At 36.7% G+C, this 20,969-nt stretch overlaps 1 protein-coding gene across 9 annotated transcripts in view; it reads left to right on the top strand.

The window, feature by feature from the left end:
• Positions 1-20,969, top strand: part of WDFY3 (WD repeat and FYVE domain containing 3) — a 271,593-nt gene that overhangs the window by 85,419 nt on the left and 165,205 nt on the right. For all 9 annotated transcript variants that reach the window (XM_041759517.1, XM_041759516.1, XM_041759518.1 and 6 more), the window contains 2 exons: positions 6,963-7,173; positions 19,423-19,546. In XM_041759517.1, coding sequence (XP_041615451.1) covers positions 6,994-7,173; positions 19,423-19,546 — 304 coding nt within the window. In that variant the 5' untranslated portion in view covers positions 6,963-6,993. The remainder of the gene's footprint in view (positions 1-6,962; positions 7,174-19,422; positions 19,547-20,969) is intronic.

Raw genomic sequence — 20,969 nt, 5'->3', positions numbered from 1 at the left:
TTTTCATCACTTTCAGATCACTCAGTATATTCCCACTCACACAGAAGTGATTTGTTGTTGATGGTGCTAAAGTGACTTCCTTTCTGGATGTTCCTTGACCTCAAGATTTTGTTGATACATTGATTCCCTGTCGAAGATTCTGGCTCACTGCTGTTTGTTTTGTCATCATTTGCTTACCAACCAATTCTGTTAGCAGTGATTTTTATCCTTTCTGTCCCTGCCTCCACATTCATAATTCTTACTTTCTGAATTTGTATCTGTTTTCCCTGACTCCTTTAGAAAAATATGTTTTGGGTTACCCAATACCTCTCACCAAAAATGGTCATATGGTAATGGTTTACTTTTTCAAATAATAAAATTGAATTTAAACAAACCATAAAGATCATAGTTGTCTTCTAAGCCTTCTTGTTTTAAAATAAACAGATAAGGAATTTATAGAAAAATTTCCCCATCTTTGGCCTGTTTTAAATCACCTTAACTTACCTTTGGCTTGAGCTCTTTCTAGTTCATTCATCTTCGAAACTTTTGTTGATCTCTTTTTACTCATTTATCAGCCATTTCTTAGTCTGTCTCTTATTTGCCAGGTGTTAAATACTGGGGGAAAGAAGTTGAATATGACGTGAACTTTGCCTTCCATAATCTTATATTATTTGTCTAGTATTGGAAAAAACAAATAACAGTTATGTAACATTGTGAAAAATGCTGTGATAAAGATATGCACCGGATTGTATGGGAAAGAAGGGATCATCTCTAACAGGGAGATTGGGGAGTGCTTTCTAGAAGAGGAACAACTTACTAGAGATTTTTTATAAAATATTTTATTTATTTATTTATTTATTTATTTTGATTTTATTTATTTATTAATGAGAGACACACACAGAGAGGCAGAGACACAAGCAGAGGGAGAAGCAGACTCCATGCAGGGAGCCTGACTTGGGACTCAATCCCAAGTCTCCAGGATCAGGCCCTGGACTGAAGGCAGTGCTAAACCGCCGAGCCACCCAGGATGCCCCGGACTAGAGATTTAAGAGATGATTAGTAATCAGGTCAATTCAGATAAACTGGAGGGGGAACCCCTTCTCCCCCCAAAGGATTCAGGGTATGCAGAGGCACAGAAGTATGAAAGCACAGGAGGGAGACCTGCATGAGACAAGGTATGGGCAGAGTAAAGTTTGAAAGATTGCAGGTCTTTTTTCTTCTGTAATATATGCATTTAGTGCTACAAATTTCTCTCTCACAACAGCTTTCATTGTGTTTCATACATTTTAATAAGTTGTATTTTCAGTTCAAGATGTTTGTGAATTTTTCTTGACACTTCTTCCATGTGTTATTTAAAGGTGTATTATTTAATTTAAAGTATTTGGGGCTACCTTTTGTTACTGGTTTCTTGTTTAATTCCATTGTGATCTTAGAGCATACTTTGTATGATTTCTCTGCTTTTACATTTATTAAGGCGTATTTATGGCCCAGTGTGTGATCTGCCTTGAAGTATGTCCAATGTGAATTTGAGAAGGATATGTATTCTTTTGTTGGATGGAGTGTTCTATAAATATCAGCTGTGGAGGGCAGCCCGGTGGCTCAGCGGTTTAGTGCCACCTTCAGCCCAGGGCGTGATCCTGGAGACCTGGGATCGAGTCCCCCATGTCAGGCTCCCTGCATGGAGCCTGCTTCTCCCTCTGCCTGTGTCTGCCTCTCTCTCTCTCTCTCTCTCTCTGTGTATCTCTCATGAATAAATAAATCAAATCTTAAAAAAAATAGTTATACTTGAATAAAAAAAAAGAATAATAAAATTTTATTTTACCTTCATTTATTTCTTCTCTGACATTCCTCCTTTTCTTATGTAAATATAGTTTCCAATCTGTATATTTTCAGTTAAGACCACAGATTTAAGGAATGAGAAAAGTAGATGGATTGAAAATTAGGATCTCAGAGTGAGATCTCACAATTTGAAATTTCAGAAGTAGAGAAATTCCTATTGGGGGGTAGGTGTAGAATATGGCCCGAAAGTTTTGGGCCTGCTGATATTCATCTCACTCTGGAGGTCAGTCTCTCCTGCCCTGTGCCATCCACTGAGGCTACTAATAAATGATCACAGAGCTGAATGATTTGTACTAGAAGTAGTAGAGGTGTGTGGAATGCAGAAATGTGCCAGTGTTAGATAATCACAAATTACCGAAGCATTGTGCTACAAATATTCTTCTTTCATGGATCTTATACAAAATTTAGAACACAATTTGCATAAAATACACTTTCAGAGAATGCTGGGGATTTCAGGTCAGCCTACAGAAGTTTATTTATTCCATAAATGATTTAATTATACTATAATATTAATCATATCAAGTAACCTAACTGTTGTTTATCTGTTGGAGTAAATTTGCCTGTGAGGCTGCCAAAACAGCAGTAGAGGCTGCTAGAAGGAGGGGTTCAAGAAAGTTGTCTGGGACATGTCCTCAGTGGCTACTTGTACTTGGAAATCATATGTAAATGAAGTGTTCTTAAATGGAAGCAAGTCGCTTTTGACTTTGGAATATGCTTTTGTCAATGAAGAGAGAAAAATTAAGCAAATTAAGCATACCGAAAAGATGCTTTGAGAAATTGTTTAGTTCAGTATATATGCAGTAGATGAGTGAACTATATGGTCTGCAAAGGATGGGGAGATATTGGGAATAGGTCTTAAGTGATTGTATTTTGCTATATAAATAAATGAAGTGGCTGATTCATCTGTAAATGAAGAGACTAAAATCTGATAACGGCGAAAAAGGCAAAAAAGCTAATGCTTTAGCAGGCAGAAAGATTAAATTCTAATTGAGGACTGTATCTATAGGTATTTTTCAATGTGTATATATGTTAGATTGCTGAGTTATATAGAACCAGTGTGGTGGGAGTCTCTCCAGGTTTTGCCCTTTACTCTTCTAAAGTGTAAGAAGTTTTGCTTTTGTTTTTCACAAAAGAAAAGGATTTTTTCCCCAGAAGTTTTAAGAATAAAATAAATACATGAGAAATTACCTGTAATTCTTTGATGAAATTTTAAGATTTCCTTTAGCCATGTGAACTATTTATTTATTTTTCTCTTATGGAATTAAGGGATGTTTTTTTCTTTTTTTAAAGGAAAGCTATTGGGACGCCTGGCTAGCTCAGAGGTTTAGAGTCTGCCTTCGGCCCAGGGCGTGATCCTGGAGTCCCAGGATCCAGTCCCACATCGGGCTCCCTGCATGGAGCCTGCTTTTCCCTCTGCCTGTGTCTCTGCCTCTCTCTGTGTGTCTCTCATGAATAAATAAATAAATAATCTTTTAAAAATAAATAAATAAAGGAAAGCTATTTTAAGTTTTTGGCTGTGCTACTCAAAGGCAGCTAGTTACTTGAATAATATATTTTTAAAATTTAGGCTACTTGTTTTATACCCTTCTGTAATTTAAATAATGGCAGACTCTTTAAAGAATTTTGGGCGGAGAAGATTAAAGTATCTGGGATTTTCAAGCTTTAATACAGGAGATTAGAATAAGAAATACTGTCTGGGCTCATTGCAGTAATTATCTCATTGCTGGTTAAATAACCCCCTGTTGGCACTATGGTGGTACAAATACTTTTGTGAAACAAAATAGGGTTTGTACTAGAAAACTAGTTCTTATAGAGAATTATCTTTATAAATATTTTGAAAACCTCTAGTGACAGTATCCCCAAAATAATCATTCTGTGGTTTGTTGTTGTTATTATTATTATATTTTGCCTATCTCTTCTCTATTACTCTGTAAGTTTCTTATTGAGCATCTAACAAAGAAATAAATACTTCGCTAATTTTTTATCATTGTGTGTAAATCTCTAAACCCAAATACTGTAAAGTCTTAACAAGAAAGAAAGTCTCCTTGCTTGCTTAAATAATTAAAAATGTAAAGAAAAAGGATTAAATGTTTCATGATTAGGCTCAAAGGAAGGAAAAAATTTATTGAATGTAAACTAATGTGTTTGGCGCTTAATAGAAATGAAGTTCTTTTATGTATGCATTACAAAAAGGCTGTGAGGAAAGATTTTACAGATGAGAGAAACCCAAGATTCAAAGGGGTTCACCTGAAGTTACCTGTATCACATGGATATGTTTTTACAGATTTGATTGAAAAGTACTTATTCTTTTTAGTCTCTCATTGCTGAATAGTTTTTTAAACATGATAGTTCTTGTTCTGAATACTACTTTAAATATAAATATTGGAGTGGAAACAAAGCAATAATCCAGCAATCTGATATGCTTAAGTGTTTCTTGGTAAGGAAGGAGAGAAGGAGGAATCTGAATTTTTCCATCACTGAGATTATCTGAGTAAGAGAAATACCAGTAAACCCACTTAGCTGATTAATATATATCCTTTTGTATCAGATAAATATTAAATAACGATAGTACAATAGCTTCATTACGTCTAGTTACTGTTTGTCGTTCTGTGATCATGTGGTTCCTTTTTTTTTATGAAAGTTGATTAGAATCTTCAGAAAAATCAAAAAAGATTTATTTCCCATTCTCACTGTTACTTGGTGCTAAATAAATTATTTCTAGAGTTCCAGTTTCTAAGAATTCTGTAATTTAAAATAAGCACGTGAGGAGGGCACCTGGCTGGCTCAGTCAGTAGTGCATGCGACTCTTGATCTCAGAGTTGTGAGTTCAAGCCCCACGTTGGGTGTAGAGATTACTTAAAAATAAAATCATAGGAATGCCTGGATGGCTCAGTGGTTGAGCATCTGCCCTCGGCTCAGGGTGTGGTCCCGGGGTCCCAGGGTCCCAGGATTGAGTCCCACATCCGGCTCCCTGTGTGGAGCTTGCTTCTTCCTCTGCATATGTCTCTACCTCGCTCTGTGTGTGTCTCTCATGAATAAATAAATTAATCTTTTAAAAAATAAAATCATAAAAAAATGCACGTGAATATGAGTTAGGTGGGAAGGGTACTTGACCAGGAGGTAAGAGGTTTGGATTCTCATCCAGTTCTTTATCACTGTGAGATTTTGTGCTTATTGCCCTTGTCTCAGGGCCTTACATAAAGGTAGAGTTAATCCTCTTGTCCACCCACTTGCTTAAGTTAGAATGAAGAGCAAAGGAGAAGATCTGAAAGTGCTTTGAACTCTAATATAGAGTAATAATACTTGACTTTTAAAAAATGACATAGAAAGCTGAGATCTCTTAAAAATGTTTTGAAGTGTTAGGGGAACATGAATCTAAATCCTTTTCAGAAAAAAAAAAATCCTTTTCAGACTGTCTAGATCATGAACTTTAGCTATGGGCTAAGGAAAACGCAGAGATAAGCATGATCTAAAATGTTAGCTAATCATCAAAAGTTTTATAATTCACTTCAAATTTTGTTTTTGTTCTGGGGCTCTTCAGGAGTATAAATAGCACATAGGTGATTTGAATGTATTTGTTGAAATCCTTATATTTGAAGGACTTACCTATTTTTCAAGGATGAAATACATTAAACAGCTTTGAACTGGATGATCTTTGGTTTGTCATTTTGTGGTTTAGAGGCTCTTTCGGCTTTTGCCTATGTGTCTAAGTACTCTCCCCCATGGTTGGACCCCTTAGAGTGTTTTAAGTGCTCTCAGGACAGCAGTCACTTAGCATGGCGGAGCCACTGGCGGGGCTCTAGGCAGTGTCTTTCTACTCCTTACCTGGGATGAGTCACCTTATGGCCTCCTGTTGCAGTAGGCTAGATCCTAGAATGCATAAGCATGTACCCGTGGCCAAATATGGAATTCACTCAAAATTCTCAAGCATATGTAAGATGCCAGTTCTTAGAGTATTAAAAATCAGTAGACCAATGTTTAGTAAGTAGAGCTCCAGCCTTGCACTAATCTTTTATTTCTTAAGAAATGGCATTACTGGCTAATGTGGTTATACAGCAAAATTAAAAACTAATCCTCAGGTTATTCCTACTTTTCTACAGATTAAAAAGCTAATTGCCTTTTATCCAAATTCTGTATATTCATAATGTCTTCCCAGCCCTTCTGGTTCCTTTTGTAATATACCCTCTTTTTGTATCTGAAATTAGGTGATTGCTGGAGCAGTCAGTGGTGATTGAAAAGGGCTGATGATGCTTTCTGAATGCTTAGTGTTATTGATTCTGGCACATATCCTAACCCAGTGGTTGGTTTGTTTATTTCTTAACTGCAGCTCTAGTCAGGAATACATTTTACATTGTCATTTAGTATGCATGAATCACCTAAAATAAGTTGCATGAAATGATAATCCCCCTTACTATATGTATTCCAATATCTTCCATTTCACTTTTTTTAACGTGCATCATGATCCACTAAATGAATTAACATGACTTGCCAGAGTTTCAAATTCTAGTCTGAAAAAGTGATCTTCAAGCTATATGAAAATTTTTACTGTCGTCTTATGATTTGTAAAATACATTGGGATGCATTCATTTTAATTTGTACATTTTCAAACTGTAATAAAGTAGACTCTTCAAACAGGTACCCAAACTGTAATCCTTCATCTAAAAAAAAATTAAAAATAGAAAACCTTATGTTTCCGGGGGCATAGGCATTTGTTTTGCTTGTTTGTTTTGGAGTGGTGTTTTTTTTTTATTGGTTTGGTGTTTTGAGATGAGGGTGAACTTTCTATTCTTCATTCTTTTTATATCTGCTCAGCTATTAAGCAACAATATTAATAGTGAGATTTGTGGTCCCTTTATTTGTTGAACTTCATATGACTTAGTTGGAAACATTTGACACTTGTCCAATTAATGTTCTACATTTTATACACATTGTGCCAAAGCTAGTAGGAATATTGAGTGCCATGATTCCTAATATGTCACTTAGGGAGACTTATCAAAATTAGCTTTGCCTCTCTACATTTTCTATTTAAAGAAGAAGAAAAAAACATTTCAAACAGGATTTTGTGTTTTTCTGGCTTTTTTTAAGCTCTTGACCTGATCAGGATGATGACATTTTGATGTCTATGTATGAACATCTTTCCACAGAATTAGAAGTGTTTATCACCAACCAGCCAAGATGAACATGGTGAAGAGGATTATGGGGCGACCGAGGCAGGAGGAGTGCAGCCCCCAAGACAACGCCTTAGGACTGATGCACCTCCGCCGTCTCTTCACGGAGTTGTGCCATCCTCCCCGGCACATGACTCAGAAGGAACAAGAGGAGAAGCTGTACATGATGCTGCCAGTGTTTAACAGGGTAAGTCCTGGTTGCCAAGGCCAGGCCTTCCAAGGCAGGGTGGCACTGCAGGAATTTTAAGGTTATAATAAATCATAGGTAGGAAAAAATGATAGAATGAGTTGTTTTTGTTGTTTTTTTTAATATTTATTTTTATTCATGAGAGACAGAGAGAGAGAGAGAGAGAGCGGCAGAGAGAGAGAGGGAGAGAGAGAGGCAGAGACACAGGCAGAGGGAGAAGCAGGCTCCATTCAGGGAGCCCCATGTGGGACTCGATCCCAGGTCTCCAGGATCACACCCTGGGCCAAAGGCAGGTGCTAAACTGCTGAGCCACCCAGGGATCCCCTAGAATGAGTTTTTAAGAAGCTTGATGTTTTCATTCCTTTTTTTCAGTTTGCATAAACCATGTGACTATCTGAGACCTGGTCAGAGTGAACTTCATTTAGTTCTAACAGATAAAAGGAAGACTGAGCATTCTTTACAATATTCCTATAGTGGTTGAGTTTTGGAAGGGGATAGGAATTACCACTTGTCATTTCCATTATTTTTTGAAATGATAGTTAATTGCCTGAGTATTTTGTACACTTTACAGAATCATCTCAGTTTGCTCTGTTGTTTGGCAGGTTCTCTGTAAGAGATTTTGAAAGAGGATATTTATAGGCCCAAGATTGAGTCTAAATAGAGTTAGTTTCTTAAGATATTTTGTTAAGTTAAATAGAGTTAGTTTCTTAAGATATTTTGTTAAGTTAATTACATGTAGCAATCTTGGTAGGGATATTTAAAATAATTTTTATATTTTTATCAGAGGTGTACAAGTACATAGTTTAAAAAGTCAGTAGTTCCATAGGGCTTTTAGATGCTCCACCATTCACTGCCAATTACTGCGGCTACTTGTAACTCTTTCAGCACTGAAGAGCACCCCTTGAGAGAAAGTTGTCTAAAAGTCTGTGGAGATTGGGGAAAGGACATCTCCTCCAAGAATGTGATGTGGGTGTGCCTGGGCAGCTCAGTCAGTTGAATGTCCAACTCTTGATTTTGGCGTAGGTCATGATCTTGGGGTTGTGGGTTCCAACTCCATCTAGGGTTCCGTGCTCAGCAGGGAATCTACTTGAGACTCTTTCTCTCCCTCTCCCCTTTCCCCTGTTTGGATGCTCTCTCTGTCTCATAAATAATTAAATCTTAAAAAAAAGAAAATATGATGTGATTCTTGAGGTCTTAAAAGATAAACATTAGCGCAAATGGAATTAACTAGACTCAATTAACCACGGAGTTAATTTATGTAAGAGATAAAGCTGAGTCAAGGGATGTGTGGGTGTCTCAGCGGTTGCGTGTCCACCTGTGGCTCAGGGTGTGATCCCGGACTCCCGGGCTCGAGTTCCACATCGGGCTTCCTGCATAGAGCCTGCTTCTCTCTCTGCCTAGGTCTCTGGCTCTCTCTGTGTGTGTCTTTCATGAATAAAATGCAATCTTTAAAAAAAAATAAAGCCGAGTCAAGATAAAGGTAAATATTTTCATATCTGCCAGTATCTATAAGGAGTCCAAGACGTTGATTTCATATCGAGGAGGATAAAAAAATAAGACTGTCAAGATTGATAGGAGGCACATCAAGATGGATTTGTATATTGTATTAGGACCCAATTCTTTTTCCTGGAGTCATACAGAGCCAGTGAAGTATTTTAACAATAGAATAAGAGAGTAGAAGGAACCAAGGCAGGTTATCTTCTAGGTTTCTAATTTGGGAAATGTTTTTCCCAGTTGCTGAGACAAAAAGGTTTAAAAGATCTATTCACTTTGGATCATTGAGTCTGAACTATTTGTAAGCTTCCCAAGTGGATGTATTCAATAAGCAATTAGAAGCTCAGGTAGAGAATTTGGCTGGATATGTGCTTTGGGGACTCTGGCACAGATGGGGTAGTTGGAACCCTGGAAAGGGATGAGCAGTTACTCATGGTTTATACTGCCAAGTGAGAAGAGCACTAGGCTAAGGATGAACCATGGTGAATATGAATGTCTGATGAAAGAAGGGGAACCCATGAAAGATACAGAGTATGAGCTGGTCAGTAGCACTACAAACAGAATCAGGAGAGGGGTGGTTATCAAGCTCAAAAGATAAATGTAAGGAGAGAGAGAGTAGTCAACACTATCATGTACCATAGACCCAGTAAGATGAAGATTAAAAAATGTTCATGAAATTTGCCAGTTTGTAAGTTACTAGAATGCAGAGCCAGAAAACAGTGAATTGAGGAGTGAATGGGAGATGAAAAGAGACAGTAAGTATATACTGGGGTGGTAGAAATTTTGAAAGAAAAGATAACAAAAGAAATTGATGGATATGAACTTGGTGATGAGAAGGGGTTTTTTGTATGTTTGTAGTGTTTTGCTTTGTAAAGATGGAGGAGATGCAGCTCATAAAGAGAAGGGAAGAAAGCAGAAGGGGAGATTTGGAAAATTTTAAGAGTGAAATTGAGGGAGGAGAGCATGGAGTCAAATTAAGGGGGGTGGGGGTGGGGGCAGGTGAGCCTTGACCAGGAGAAAGATTCTTCTTCCTGGAGGAGAGCACGTATTGTTGGGTGTGTGAATATGGTTTGTATTTAAATGAAAAGTTGAATAAGATCTTGCTTGATGACCTTGGTTTCTTGTAGTCATCAACAGAAGATGTTATCTGTAAAGAGCCTTGGAGTAAATTAGGTTAGGGGGCTTAAGGAAATTGTGATGATTTGGAATATTATGAAAGGGAATGAGAGAGAATAGTTGAAAAGATGGTTAAAGAATTAAGGTATTGAGGGTCCAATGAAAGTTAGAGATGATAGATTTGTACTGGATCTTATCCATGTGGGTGTGTGATTTTTGTAGGCATTCAGCAGCATGTGGGTAGAAGTAGAGGCAGATAGATACATTAGTTGTTGGGATTGAGGTTTTGCGAGGGTAGTAAGGCAGAAGGGGTAGAAGGAAATAGATCAGTTCACATATCACCTATTGGGTTGAGTAGAAGAGAAGAGCAGGTGCAAACATTAGCACATTTCGAGGATGTTCATTTTCTTTAATCTATGAAATAAGAGACAGAATGATGGACAGAGGTTATGGTAGAGTACGAGTATGCAAAGAGGTGAGAAAAGGTTTAAAATAGCTGTTTTGAAAGTGAGAGAGAGAAACTGATTATGGAGAAGCCATTTTTTTCAAGCCCTGGTGAGGTAACAGTCATTAATTTTTATTGGAATCAGTTTTGGGAAGTTTTTTTTTATTTTTGTTTTACCTCAGTGTCACTATGTACTATTGTCTACCGGATAGTTTGAGGTAATTTCCTTCTCTCAGACTTATGCACGTTTACAAAGTGTTGATAATGTTCAGAATAGTTAGGGCTATTGTTCTCAGCTATTAACATAAATTAGTAAGTAATATCTTACATATGTGCCTCATGTATTTCATCAGTTGGGCTTCTACAGCCAATTTAATGAGGCTTAGACTGGAAGAATCATCTAAATATATATATATATATATATGTATATATATATATATATTTTTTTTTTTAAGTAGATTTAAGATGCCTTAGTGATGGGACGCCTGGGTGGCTCAGCAGTTGAACATCTGCCTTTGGCTCAGGGCATGAGCCCGGAGTCCTGGGATCGAGTCCCGCATCGGGCTCCTGCATGGAGCCTGCTTCTCCCTCTGCCTGTGTCTCTGCCTCTCTTTCTGTGTCTCTCATGAGTAAATAAATAAAATCTTAAAAAAAAAAAGATGCTTTAGTGATTCCCTGTTGCTTAGACTGTGACTCTTTTGTATATTGTCATGTTTCATTAAGTATTCTTTCAAGTCAAAAGTTTTTAATTGCCTGAGTAAAAGCACATATGTATATGCATTGTCTTATATACCTCTAATATAATGAGTGATTTAATGATCATAAAAGGTCAGCTGTTGGGCAGCCCCAGTGGCGCAGCGGTTTAGCGCCGCCTGCAGCCCGGGGTGTGATCCTGGAGACCCAGGATCGAGTCCCATATCCGGCTTCTTGCAGGGAGCCTGCTTCTCCCTTTGCCTGTGTCTCTGCCTCTCTCTTCGCGCTCTCTCTGAATGAATAAATAAATAAATCTTTTTTTTTTTTTTAAAGAGGTCAGCTGTTAACTAATGAAAAGAGAGGAAGTTATCTCTGTACCATTATGACCAATTTAAAAAGTATATAAAGAGTATTTATTGGATTATAATAAACTAAAATCCTTAGATAAGACATTCCATTCATTAGGTTTTGAAATACTTCATGTATTATTTAGTGTTTGACCATTTATACACGAACATTCTCCACTGCTAAGAAATAGCTTTAATGGGAGGCATCTGGGTGGCTCAGTTGGTAAGCATCCGACTCAGGTTTGGCTCAGGTCATGTACTCAGGGTGGTGAGATTGAGCCCTGCATCAGGCTCTGGGCTGAGGCATGGAGCCTCCTTAAGATTTTCTCTCTCTCCCTCGGTCTCTTCCCTACTTCTTCCCTCTCTAAAAAAAGAAAGAAAGAAATAGCTTTGATGAAAAATAGCTCGATATGGCTCTAGAGTTCCTACCATGATTGTTAAAAATGAATTGTACTGTCAATTTTTGAGACTTCGCTTGATTTGTACTCAATGGTAAATAAACCATATTGTTGTTAGTCATGGGCATCTATCTACAAAATTGTTTTTAAAAAAGAGTGCTCAGTAGTGTTATTTCGGTGTGTGATTTTTGCCTTTAAGAGACACAGGTTGAGAAATGACATGTGTTGAGTCCTTTTTCTGGGCCAGGGCTCATACTGTGGTCGTCAGCTGCCTCCCATGGTCCTCATCGCAGTTCTGCAAGGAAACTGCTGCTGTCATTTGAGAGGTGGTAGTGGAGTCTGAAAATAGCTGAATAATACTTATCCAGCATTCTTAAAAATAATTAACCTTTTCAATCTTAAGAACAAAACCTTATTGACAAAATACTTAAGCCGTTCAAAAATGAATAACATTCTCATCATCTAAAAATTAACTGCCATTATTAATTACTGTGGTATATATTATCATACTTCATTGTGATTTTTTTCCTTTTTTTTCATTGTGATTTAAAATACAATTTTACTAACTAGATCTTCTTTTAGAAACTCCCCTTGTTTTTGAATTATTTAGATTTGAAAAGCACCTAAGTTGAATAGAATGTTTTTCTTCTTTTATCCCATACAAGTGACCTTTACTTTTTAAAATGTTGGCTTTAAAAGAAGAATACTCAAATTGAGAACCAAAGGAGAGATCGATCAGGAATCACACAGTTGTACTATTTGCATGTTTACAGCATTGTATTTACATATATACAGTTTAGTACTTATTACATAATACCAGTACAGCTGGTATTGGACAATGTAGCTTAGGTCTGTATGGCAGTGGATTGGCTAAATTCACATCTGAAGTAGCTATATTTTCTTACCTAGCCATAGGCAAAACTGGATAGTTGGAAGCCCCATACAGAGTAGATGAGAGAGTGTATGTTCTTATGAGGCGGGCATATCCCAAAAAGGAGAAAGGGACTGAGCTAGCTTTCTCAGTTTCCTTTCTCTTGAGTTGGTGGTCCTTCTTAGAAACAAGGAGGATACACATATTTTCCTAATCATTTATATTAATTAATAAGACTCATTTACTATGAAGTAATGCAATTATATCTTCATTGTTAATTTTTAAAATGTGTTATGTATAGCAGGTTATTCCAGGTCTCCTAATGGTCAGTACTATGTAACTTAATTTTAGATATTGCATAAGTTTAGGAAATAAAAGACACCATTTTAGAAAACTTTGTATAAATTCCAACCTCTTTTTATTGGTCCTATTTAATAAATTTTTATTTGAGTAGTTTCATTCAGTAACAAAAATATATTGAGCTTCTGTTTTGTACATGGCATTAATAAATAACACTATTGATTTGTTCTCCCTGAGTATTCCAAAAGCATTTAGTTGAGGAAGTGCCAGAAAGTTTTCTGTAATTCAGGTGGATATTAAAAATGACTCTTTTGATAACAAGTCTAACCATGCTGTTCCCCTCTTAAGGTGAAACTGTAAAGTGACAGTGATAGGGTTCATGCGAAGTTTAATTGAGACAACTTAGTACTGAGTGATTTAGAGTATGGTTTGGAATCAGACCTAATTTTAATTTCTGTCTCCACCACCTTCTGGCTTGAGTTATTTAACTTCTCTTAACTTTAATTTCCTTATCTGTAAAACAAGGACACATATAGGATTTTATGAGATTTTTTTTTTTATTTTATGAGATTTAAATGACATTTCGTATCAAGTATTTGAATAATACTAGGCACATTATAAATGCTTCTTGCATGGTAACTATTATTTTTATTGAATTTGCTAGATGGCATGTTTGTTCCTCACTACTCTGGGTTTTTTTTTTAATCTGATTTATGAATGTCACGTATATGTTGTAGAATCATTTCTTCTGAGTTGAATGTATTACTTCAGTCTCTTGCTTAGCTCTCTCCCTTGGCAGATAGGGAAGTGGAGAACCAGAAAAACTTGACTAGTAGTCTCTGAAGAGGAGGCGAATCCAAGTCTCCTTGGACTCCCAGCTCCATGCTCCATCCTTTATGGCACACATTTAAGTACATCATTTAAGTGTTGTATGTTTTCAAGAAGTACCACTATTTGTGGAAGGTGGTTCAATATATATATATACCTAATATTTTTGGATTTAATGTTGAAGTTAATCACAGAAAAATCTACTCTATTCTTTGCAACCTTATATATTCAGTATTATCTAAATGTCAGGTTCATATTTTAGTCCCTGTACCTCTCCAATCTTAGTGTGCGTATTTTCCATCTCATAAAATACATTCCAGTTTCACCTGTCTTTGTATTCCTCACGTACCTCAATGTTATGTCCCCTTTGGAGAGCTGAGCACAACTCTCCGCACTGCCCAGAACCCTCTTTCTTTTGCAATCTGAACTGTGTGACTTTGTCTCATCAAGCAGTGTCACTCATCCATGCCAGCATTGTCTCAGGGAGACCTTCTCTGACAGCCTTTCCCCACAACAGGCATTCCCTTCTAGTTACCTTGTTTACTTCCTTTAGAACATATCACTAGTGTAATTTCCATTCTTAATTTGGTTAATATTTGTCTCTTCTACTAAAATATGCACTCCACAAGCACAAGAATCCTCTTTGCTTCATTTACTTTTGTATTCACAACTCTCTATTTACCTTTGTATTCATGACTCCAGATATTGCCGGACATATTTAGATCAATACATGTTTGAGTGATTAAATTGGACTAAATTTATGTTAAAAGAGAAACAGAATATTTCAAATTAGCAAACAGGACATAACTCTTTTTCCATAATAGTGATTTGGTCAGTTCAAGGAAGACATATCTTTTGAAAAAAGTTTCTTATGGCAGTATAGCAGTTAAATATCAGGATTTGTGTGAAAAGGTAGTTTTGTTTTGTTTTTTTAAGAGAGCAGGGTTGGGGGGTGGGTGGTGGTGGGACAGAAGGGGAGAGAGAATCCTAAGCAGGCTCCATGCCCAGTGTGGAGCCAAACCTGGGGCTCAGTCTAACAAGCCTGAAATCATGACCTAAGCAGAAGTCAAATGTCGGTCGCTTACTGACTAAGCCATGCAGGCACCCCAAGTTAGTTGGATTTTTAACAATGTATTATTCACCTAACATGAAGACTGCTTGAAGAATTGTATCCTTTTACTGTCTAAGAAGTGATCTTTTTTTTTTTTTTTTTTTAAGAAGTGATCTTTTAATCTTACGAAGTTGTCTAACCCTTCAGAATAAAATAGCTCTTAGTAATTCTTCAGAGCTGGGGTGCCTAGGTAGCTCAGTCAGTTAAGCCTCTGCCTTTAGTTCAGGTCATGATCTTGGGGTCCTGAAATTAAGCCCCACATTTGGCTCCCTACATAGCAGGGAGTTGGCTTCTCCCTCTCTGCTCATGCTTTCTTCTGTCCCTCTCAAAATAAATAAAATCTTTTACAAAATAATTCTTAGGAGCAAAATATATATTAATATATACTGAGTGATAGGAATATTGGCCTATTTTAAATTAGTTTTACAGATACCTGGGTGGCTCAGTGGTTGAGCACCTGCCTTTGGCTCAAGGCCTGATCCCTGAGTCCCAGGATCCATTTCCACATTGGCCTTCATGCATGGAGCCTGCTTCTCCCTCTGCCTATGTCTCTGCCTCTCTCTCTCTCTCTGTCTCTTATGAGTAAATAAATAAAATCTTAAAATAATAAAAAGATAAATTAGTTTGGCAGAAGGCCTCATAAATGCCTTAGCAGAATACACAATTGTTTTATAAACAATAGTTATATACTCACATCTCTGAGTTGGAAGTAGGACGTTTATTCAAGCATGTGTAATTATTAGGCTTCTCAACTTCTAATCTTTTTTTTTTTTTAAGATTTTATTTATTTCAGAGAGACAGAGATAGTGAGTGGGACAGAGCATGACGGGGAGGTGAGGGAGAAGATGGCTCCCTGCTTAGCGGGAGGGGCTTCCCACTCCCCAACTTGGGGCTTGATCCTGGGACCCTGGGATCATGACTAGGCCAAAGCAGACACTTAACTAAGCCAGTTAGGCACCCCTCAATTTCTAACCTGCCTTCAATTTGTTTGTTAAAGAGTATCAGTCTAAGTTATATAGTTGAACTATAAGCACACAACATTTATCAATATCTCAGCAGAAAAAAAGCAATTTATTGAGGTCTTGAAAAGTACAGTTTATTTGTTCTTTGAGATAATGTAAAATTACTCCTGTGTCAAGTTAATGAACAGTCTTTAGATAGTTAAAGTTATATCCTATAGAATTGATTTGTTTGGTACTTTCAGCTCAATTTGAAGGAGGTTACAAAGAATATAGTATCTGTTCTAAGAATGTAAAAAATATATTTCTGTTACAAGGATATTACATTATAAGTTATATCCCTTTTTTGAGGATCCTTGGAAAGAAATTTTCATGGTATTGTATAAAAACACAGATACTTCCTTAAATGTCTATTTTTCTTACCTAAGGACACTGTGAACCAGGTGATAGAGTTTTTTTTGTTTTGTTTTGTTTTTCTATTTGAGCTAAAATTTATGACCAAAACCTGGCAAATACAGAATTAGTCTTTGGTCTTAGATTTTTAATCTTTTTCCTTCCATCCATTCCCTAGCCTTGGTTTATTTCCTTTTTTTGTTTTTTCTTAATTTTAGTTTATATTCTCATGTTATATTTTATGTATCCTTCAATGCTACTTATACATCCTCTAGAATTTGTTGTCGGGAGTGGGAGATAGCATATAAATAAACATATTTAGGGAACATCCCTATAAATTAAAGTAGAATACAAAGATAAGATATGTTCCTTCCTTATGTAGTAATATTTGAATAAGTAATAAGAATACAAAATACTATGAGAGCTATTAAAATAGTTTTAAAGACTGTATTTCATTTTAACTATAAAGAACACTTTTTAAAATAATATTTCAGGGTATATCCAGTTATATAGCCATTATAATACCATTTCTTTCTTTTTTTTTTTTTAAACCATTTTTTTCCTATGACTATCGGTCCAGGTTTCATTTTCTTGTCTTCTTTGCCGAACTCACATTGTTTTATCTTTAAGAATTATGTATTCTAGAGGCTCCTGGTGGCTCAGTGGACTAAGCTTCCGACTCTTGGTTTAGGCTCAGGTCATGATTCAAGGGTCTTCAGATTGAGCTCTGCCCTGAATAGGGCTCTGTATTTAGTAAGGAGTCTGTTTGAGATTCTCTTCCTCCTCTCCTTTTGCCCTTCTCCCCTGCTTGCATGCATGCTCTCTCACCCTTGTTCTCTATAAATAAATAAGATCTCAAAAAAATTATTTATTCTAAAGTTCTTTTGTCTTAGACTTTTATTGGTTTTCTTTTTTTTTTTTTAAAGATTTTATTTATTTATTCATGAGAGACACAGAGAGAAAGAGAGACAGAGACACAGGCAGAGGGAGAAGCAGGCTCCATGCAGGGAGCCTGATGTGGGACTTGATCCCGGGTCGCCAGGATCACACCCTGGGCTGAAGATGGTGCTAAACCGCTAAGCCACCCGGGCTGTCCAGAAACAAGCAGTTTTCATGACCCTCACATTCATTTTCTTTATCCTAGTCTTTTTCCTAACAGTCTTGTTTTGGGAATTTTAGAATTTCAAAATTCTGAGCTTTAACATGAGTTACTGAATTCTGTATTCAGCCTAGGACTTAACCATAGATAAATCCCTGCTTTTCACCATCTGATGTATCTATGTGCCATCATAGAACCTTACCATTTTTCTCTACCTTCTTTTTTTAAAAAAAGAATCTTTTTTAAAAAGATTTAATTACTGATTTTAGAGCATGTGCATGTGGGCCAGTGCGGGGAGGGACAGAGGGAAAAATCTTCAAGCAGACTCCCTACTGAGTATGGAGCCGTACAAAGAGTGGGGCTGGATCTCAAGACCCATGGATCAGGACCTCAGCCTAAACCCAAGAGTCTGGAGCTTGACTGACTAAGCCACCCAGGGTCTCCTTTCTGTATGTAAATTCTTAATTTACGATATCTTCAGAGAAACATCATGCTTTCTAAAATTTATCAGTAAGATTGATTCAAATTTTATGGATAAATAGTCTTTGGCTTTTTATTTCATTTATTTAATCATTCATTCAAAGGTTGTGTAATATGTACTAGGAAGTGTAGCTAGATATGATTTATTGTACAAGTTGTATTTTAAACATATTATTCAAAATGGTGTTGGGAAAATTGGACAGCTACATGCAGAAGAATGAACCTAGATCATTTTCTTACACTATACACAAAGATAAACTCAAAATTGTTGAAGATCTAAATGTGAGACCAGAATCCATCAAAATCCTAGCGGAGAACACAGGCAACAACCTTTTTGAACTTGGCCACAGCAACTTATTGCAAGACACATCTATGAAGGCAAGGGAAACAAAAGCAAAAATGAACTCTTGGGACTTCATCAACATAAAAAGCTTCTGCACAGTGAAGGAAATAATCAATAATACTGAAAGACAACCTACAGAATGGGAAAAGATATTCACAAATGACATATCAGATAAAGGGTTAGTATCCAAGATCTATAAAGAACATATCAAACTCAACACCCAAGAAACAAATGATCCAGTCATGAAATGGGCAGAGACATGAACAGACATTTCTCCAAAGAAAACCTACACATAGCCAACAAGCACATGAGAAAATGCTCGGCATTATTTGCATTCAGGGAAATACAAATCAAAACCACAATGAGATACCACCCCACACCAGTGAGAATGGCTAAATTAACAAGACAGGAAACACCAAATGTTGGAGAGGATGTGTAGAAAGGGGAACCCTCTTGCACTGTTGGTGGGAATGCAAACTGGTACAGCCACTCTGGAAAACAGTGTGGAGGTTCCTCAAGAAGTTAAAAATAGAGCCACCCTATGACCCAGCAATTGCACCACTGGGTATTTACCCCAAAGATACTGATGTAGTGAAACACTGGGACACCTGCACCCCAATGTTCAGAGTGGCAATGTCTACAACAGTCAAAACTGTGGAAGGAGTCAAGATGTCCTTTGACAAATGAATGGATAAAGAAGATGTGTGTATACACACACACACACAATGGAATATTACTCAGCCATTATAAAGGATGAACACCTACCATTTGCTTCAATGTAGATGGAACTGGAGGATATCATACTAAGTGAAATAAGTCAGTCGGAGAAGGACAGTCATCATCTGGCTTCACTTATACGTGGAATATAAGAAATAGTGAAAAGGACTATAAGGGAAAGGAAGGGAAACTGGGGAAAATTAGAGAGGAAGACAAACCATGAGAGACTCCTGATTTTGGGTAACAAAGGGTTGTGAAAGGGGAGGAGAATGGGGAGATGGGGTGACTGGGTAACGGACACTAAGGAGGGCACTTGATGGGATGAGCACTGGGTGTTATACTATATGTTGGCAAACTGAATTTAAATTAAAGAGAAAAAAAGGAGAGGATACAGGAATAGTCTAGAGAATATAGAAGCAGAATGAGGGCCTGAAATGGTTGTCAAGTGGTTACTCATAAATAGTAAAAGAGTGATCACTCCTGCATTTACAATAAAATGGAAGATGAGAACATAAAAATAAACATTTTTCAGATTCAAAGTAGCTGTGTAAGAATACTTTTTTGACTTGATTTTCAAATCATAGCACACTTTGAAATGCACAGAATGAAGGGCAGTAGTTGACAATGCTTCATTAATTTTTTTTTCCATCCACAGGTTTTTGGAAATGCTCCGCCAAATACCATGACAGAAAAATTTTCTGACCTTCTGCAGTTCACAACCCAAGTCTCACGACTGATGGTGACAGAAATTCGAAGGAGAGCATCAAACAAATCCACAGGTATTTTATGAGCCCTGCAACAATTTGAATGAGCTATTCGGTAAAAGTGCTATTAAAATTAAAGAGAAAATTGACCCAGTTTTATCCATGTCGGTTTTAATTACCTGTCCATGTTCCCATTCTTACACTCTGTTCTGTTGTTTGATTCAGTAGCTCCCCAGTGGAGCACTTGTGCTCAAGGCCATTGTCTTTGGACCTACCATCCCTGCCCCTGCTCTCCCAAGAACACTCTGTTTCCTTCTGGCAAAAATCCAGATTCCTAGCATGACATTCAAGGCAAACCCAGTATCTGGCCATACGAATTTTTTTTAGTCTGCCTTTTATTTCTTGTTTTCTATATTTCAATGAAACCAATGTTCTTATAGTCCCAAACATGTCTGTGCACTTAATTTTATCCCTTACTTATGGTGTTTTACCCAGAAGGGAGACCCCCGCCACACCAGTATGTCTCAGTCTTTGAAGCTTGGATTAAATCCTACCTCTTGATGGAATGTTTCTTGATTCCCTTAATCAAAGGAAAAACTTTTTCTTTAGATCTGCTCTTTGTTTCTCACCTCCACCAGTGGTTATTTGTGTGTGCGTCTTTATCTTCTATTAGACCATAAACTGCTTGGGTCCTTAACCTATAATCTTTATGCACAGTAAGCTGTTTATAAATGCTTACTCATAATTAGGTAATTTTAAACTTTTAAAAATAGCTTTCCTTTATCCAATATTAAGAGAAGTTTTCTTGAGTTTATTTACTATTAGTCATTTTCTAAATTAACCACATGTCTGACGAATTTTTATCTTTACTTTGTTTTATTTTGTTATTTTGGTTTTGTAATGGTTGAGTGATAGCTTTCTTATTGAAGCATTTAGACTAATAAATTGGTGATTTAAATTCTCTTTATAATGTCCCTGTGGGCAATCACTTCTCTTTTCAGCTCATCAAATTACTATTTTTCCAATAGTAACAGTAATGTTTTTGTTATATAATCTTATTTTTAAATTTTTTATTTTTATTAACATGATATAGGCACATATTTTAAGGGTCCTATAGTTAAAAGGCTTATTGAAAACAGCATCTCTCTTCCATCATCCTAGTTCAACTTCACTTCTCACTCTTACTTATAAAAAATTTTTTTTGATATTTACTTCTGTGTCTCTAAATAGTGTGCTTACAGTGCATGCCCTTGTTTTTTCACTTTTAGACATTGTCGTTTGACTCCCACAAAAGAAAATGAGACTTTCACTCTCTTAAACTCCTTGCCACTAGCTGTACATGCCTGCTTCCTAGACCCCTCTAATACTGCTCTCTCATTATTTGTTTAGATCAATATTATCTTGTTTAGGCTTTGAAAACACTATTTTGAGATGAGCTGTATGGTATGCTGTGATTTCTTTTCTTGAAAACTTCTTTTCCACCTCCATCTGAGTTAAT

This window comes from Vulpes lagopus, chromosome 6 (assembly GCF_018345385.1).
Source record: "Vulpes lagopus strain Blue_001 chromosome 6, ASM1834538v1, whole genome shotgun sequence".
Classification (NCBI taxonomy): domain Eukaryota; kingdom Metazoa; phylum Chordata; class Mammalia; order Carnivora; family Canidae; genus Vulpes; species Vulpes lagopus.
The sequence above is the reverse complement of the archived record's forward strand: the minus strand, read 5'-3'. Positions and strand labels throughout refer to the sequence as shown.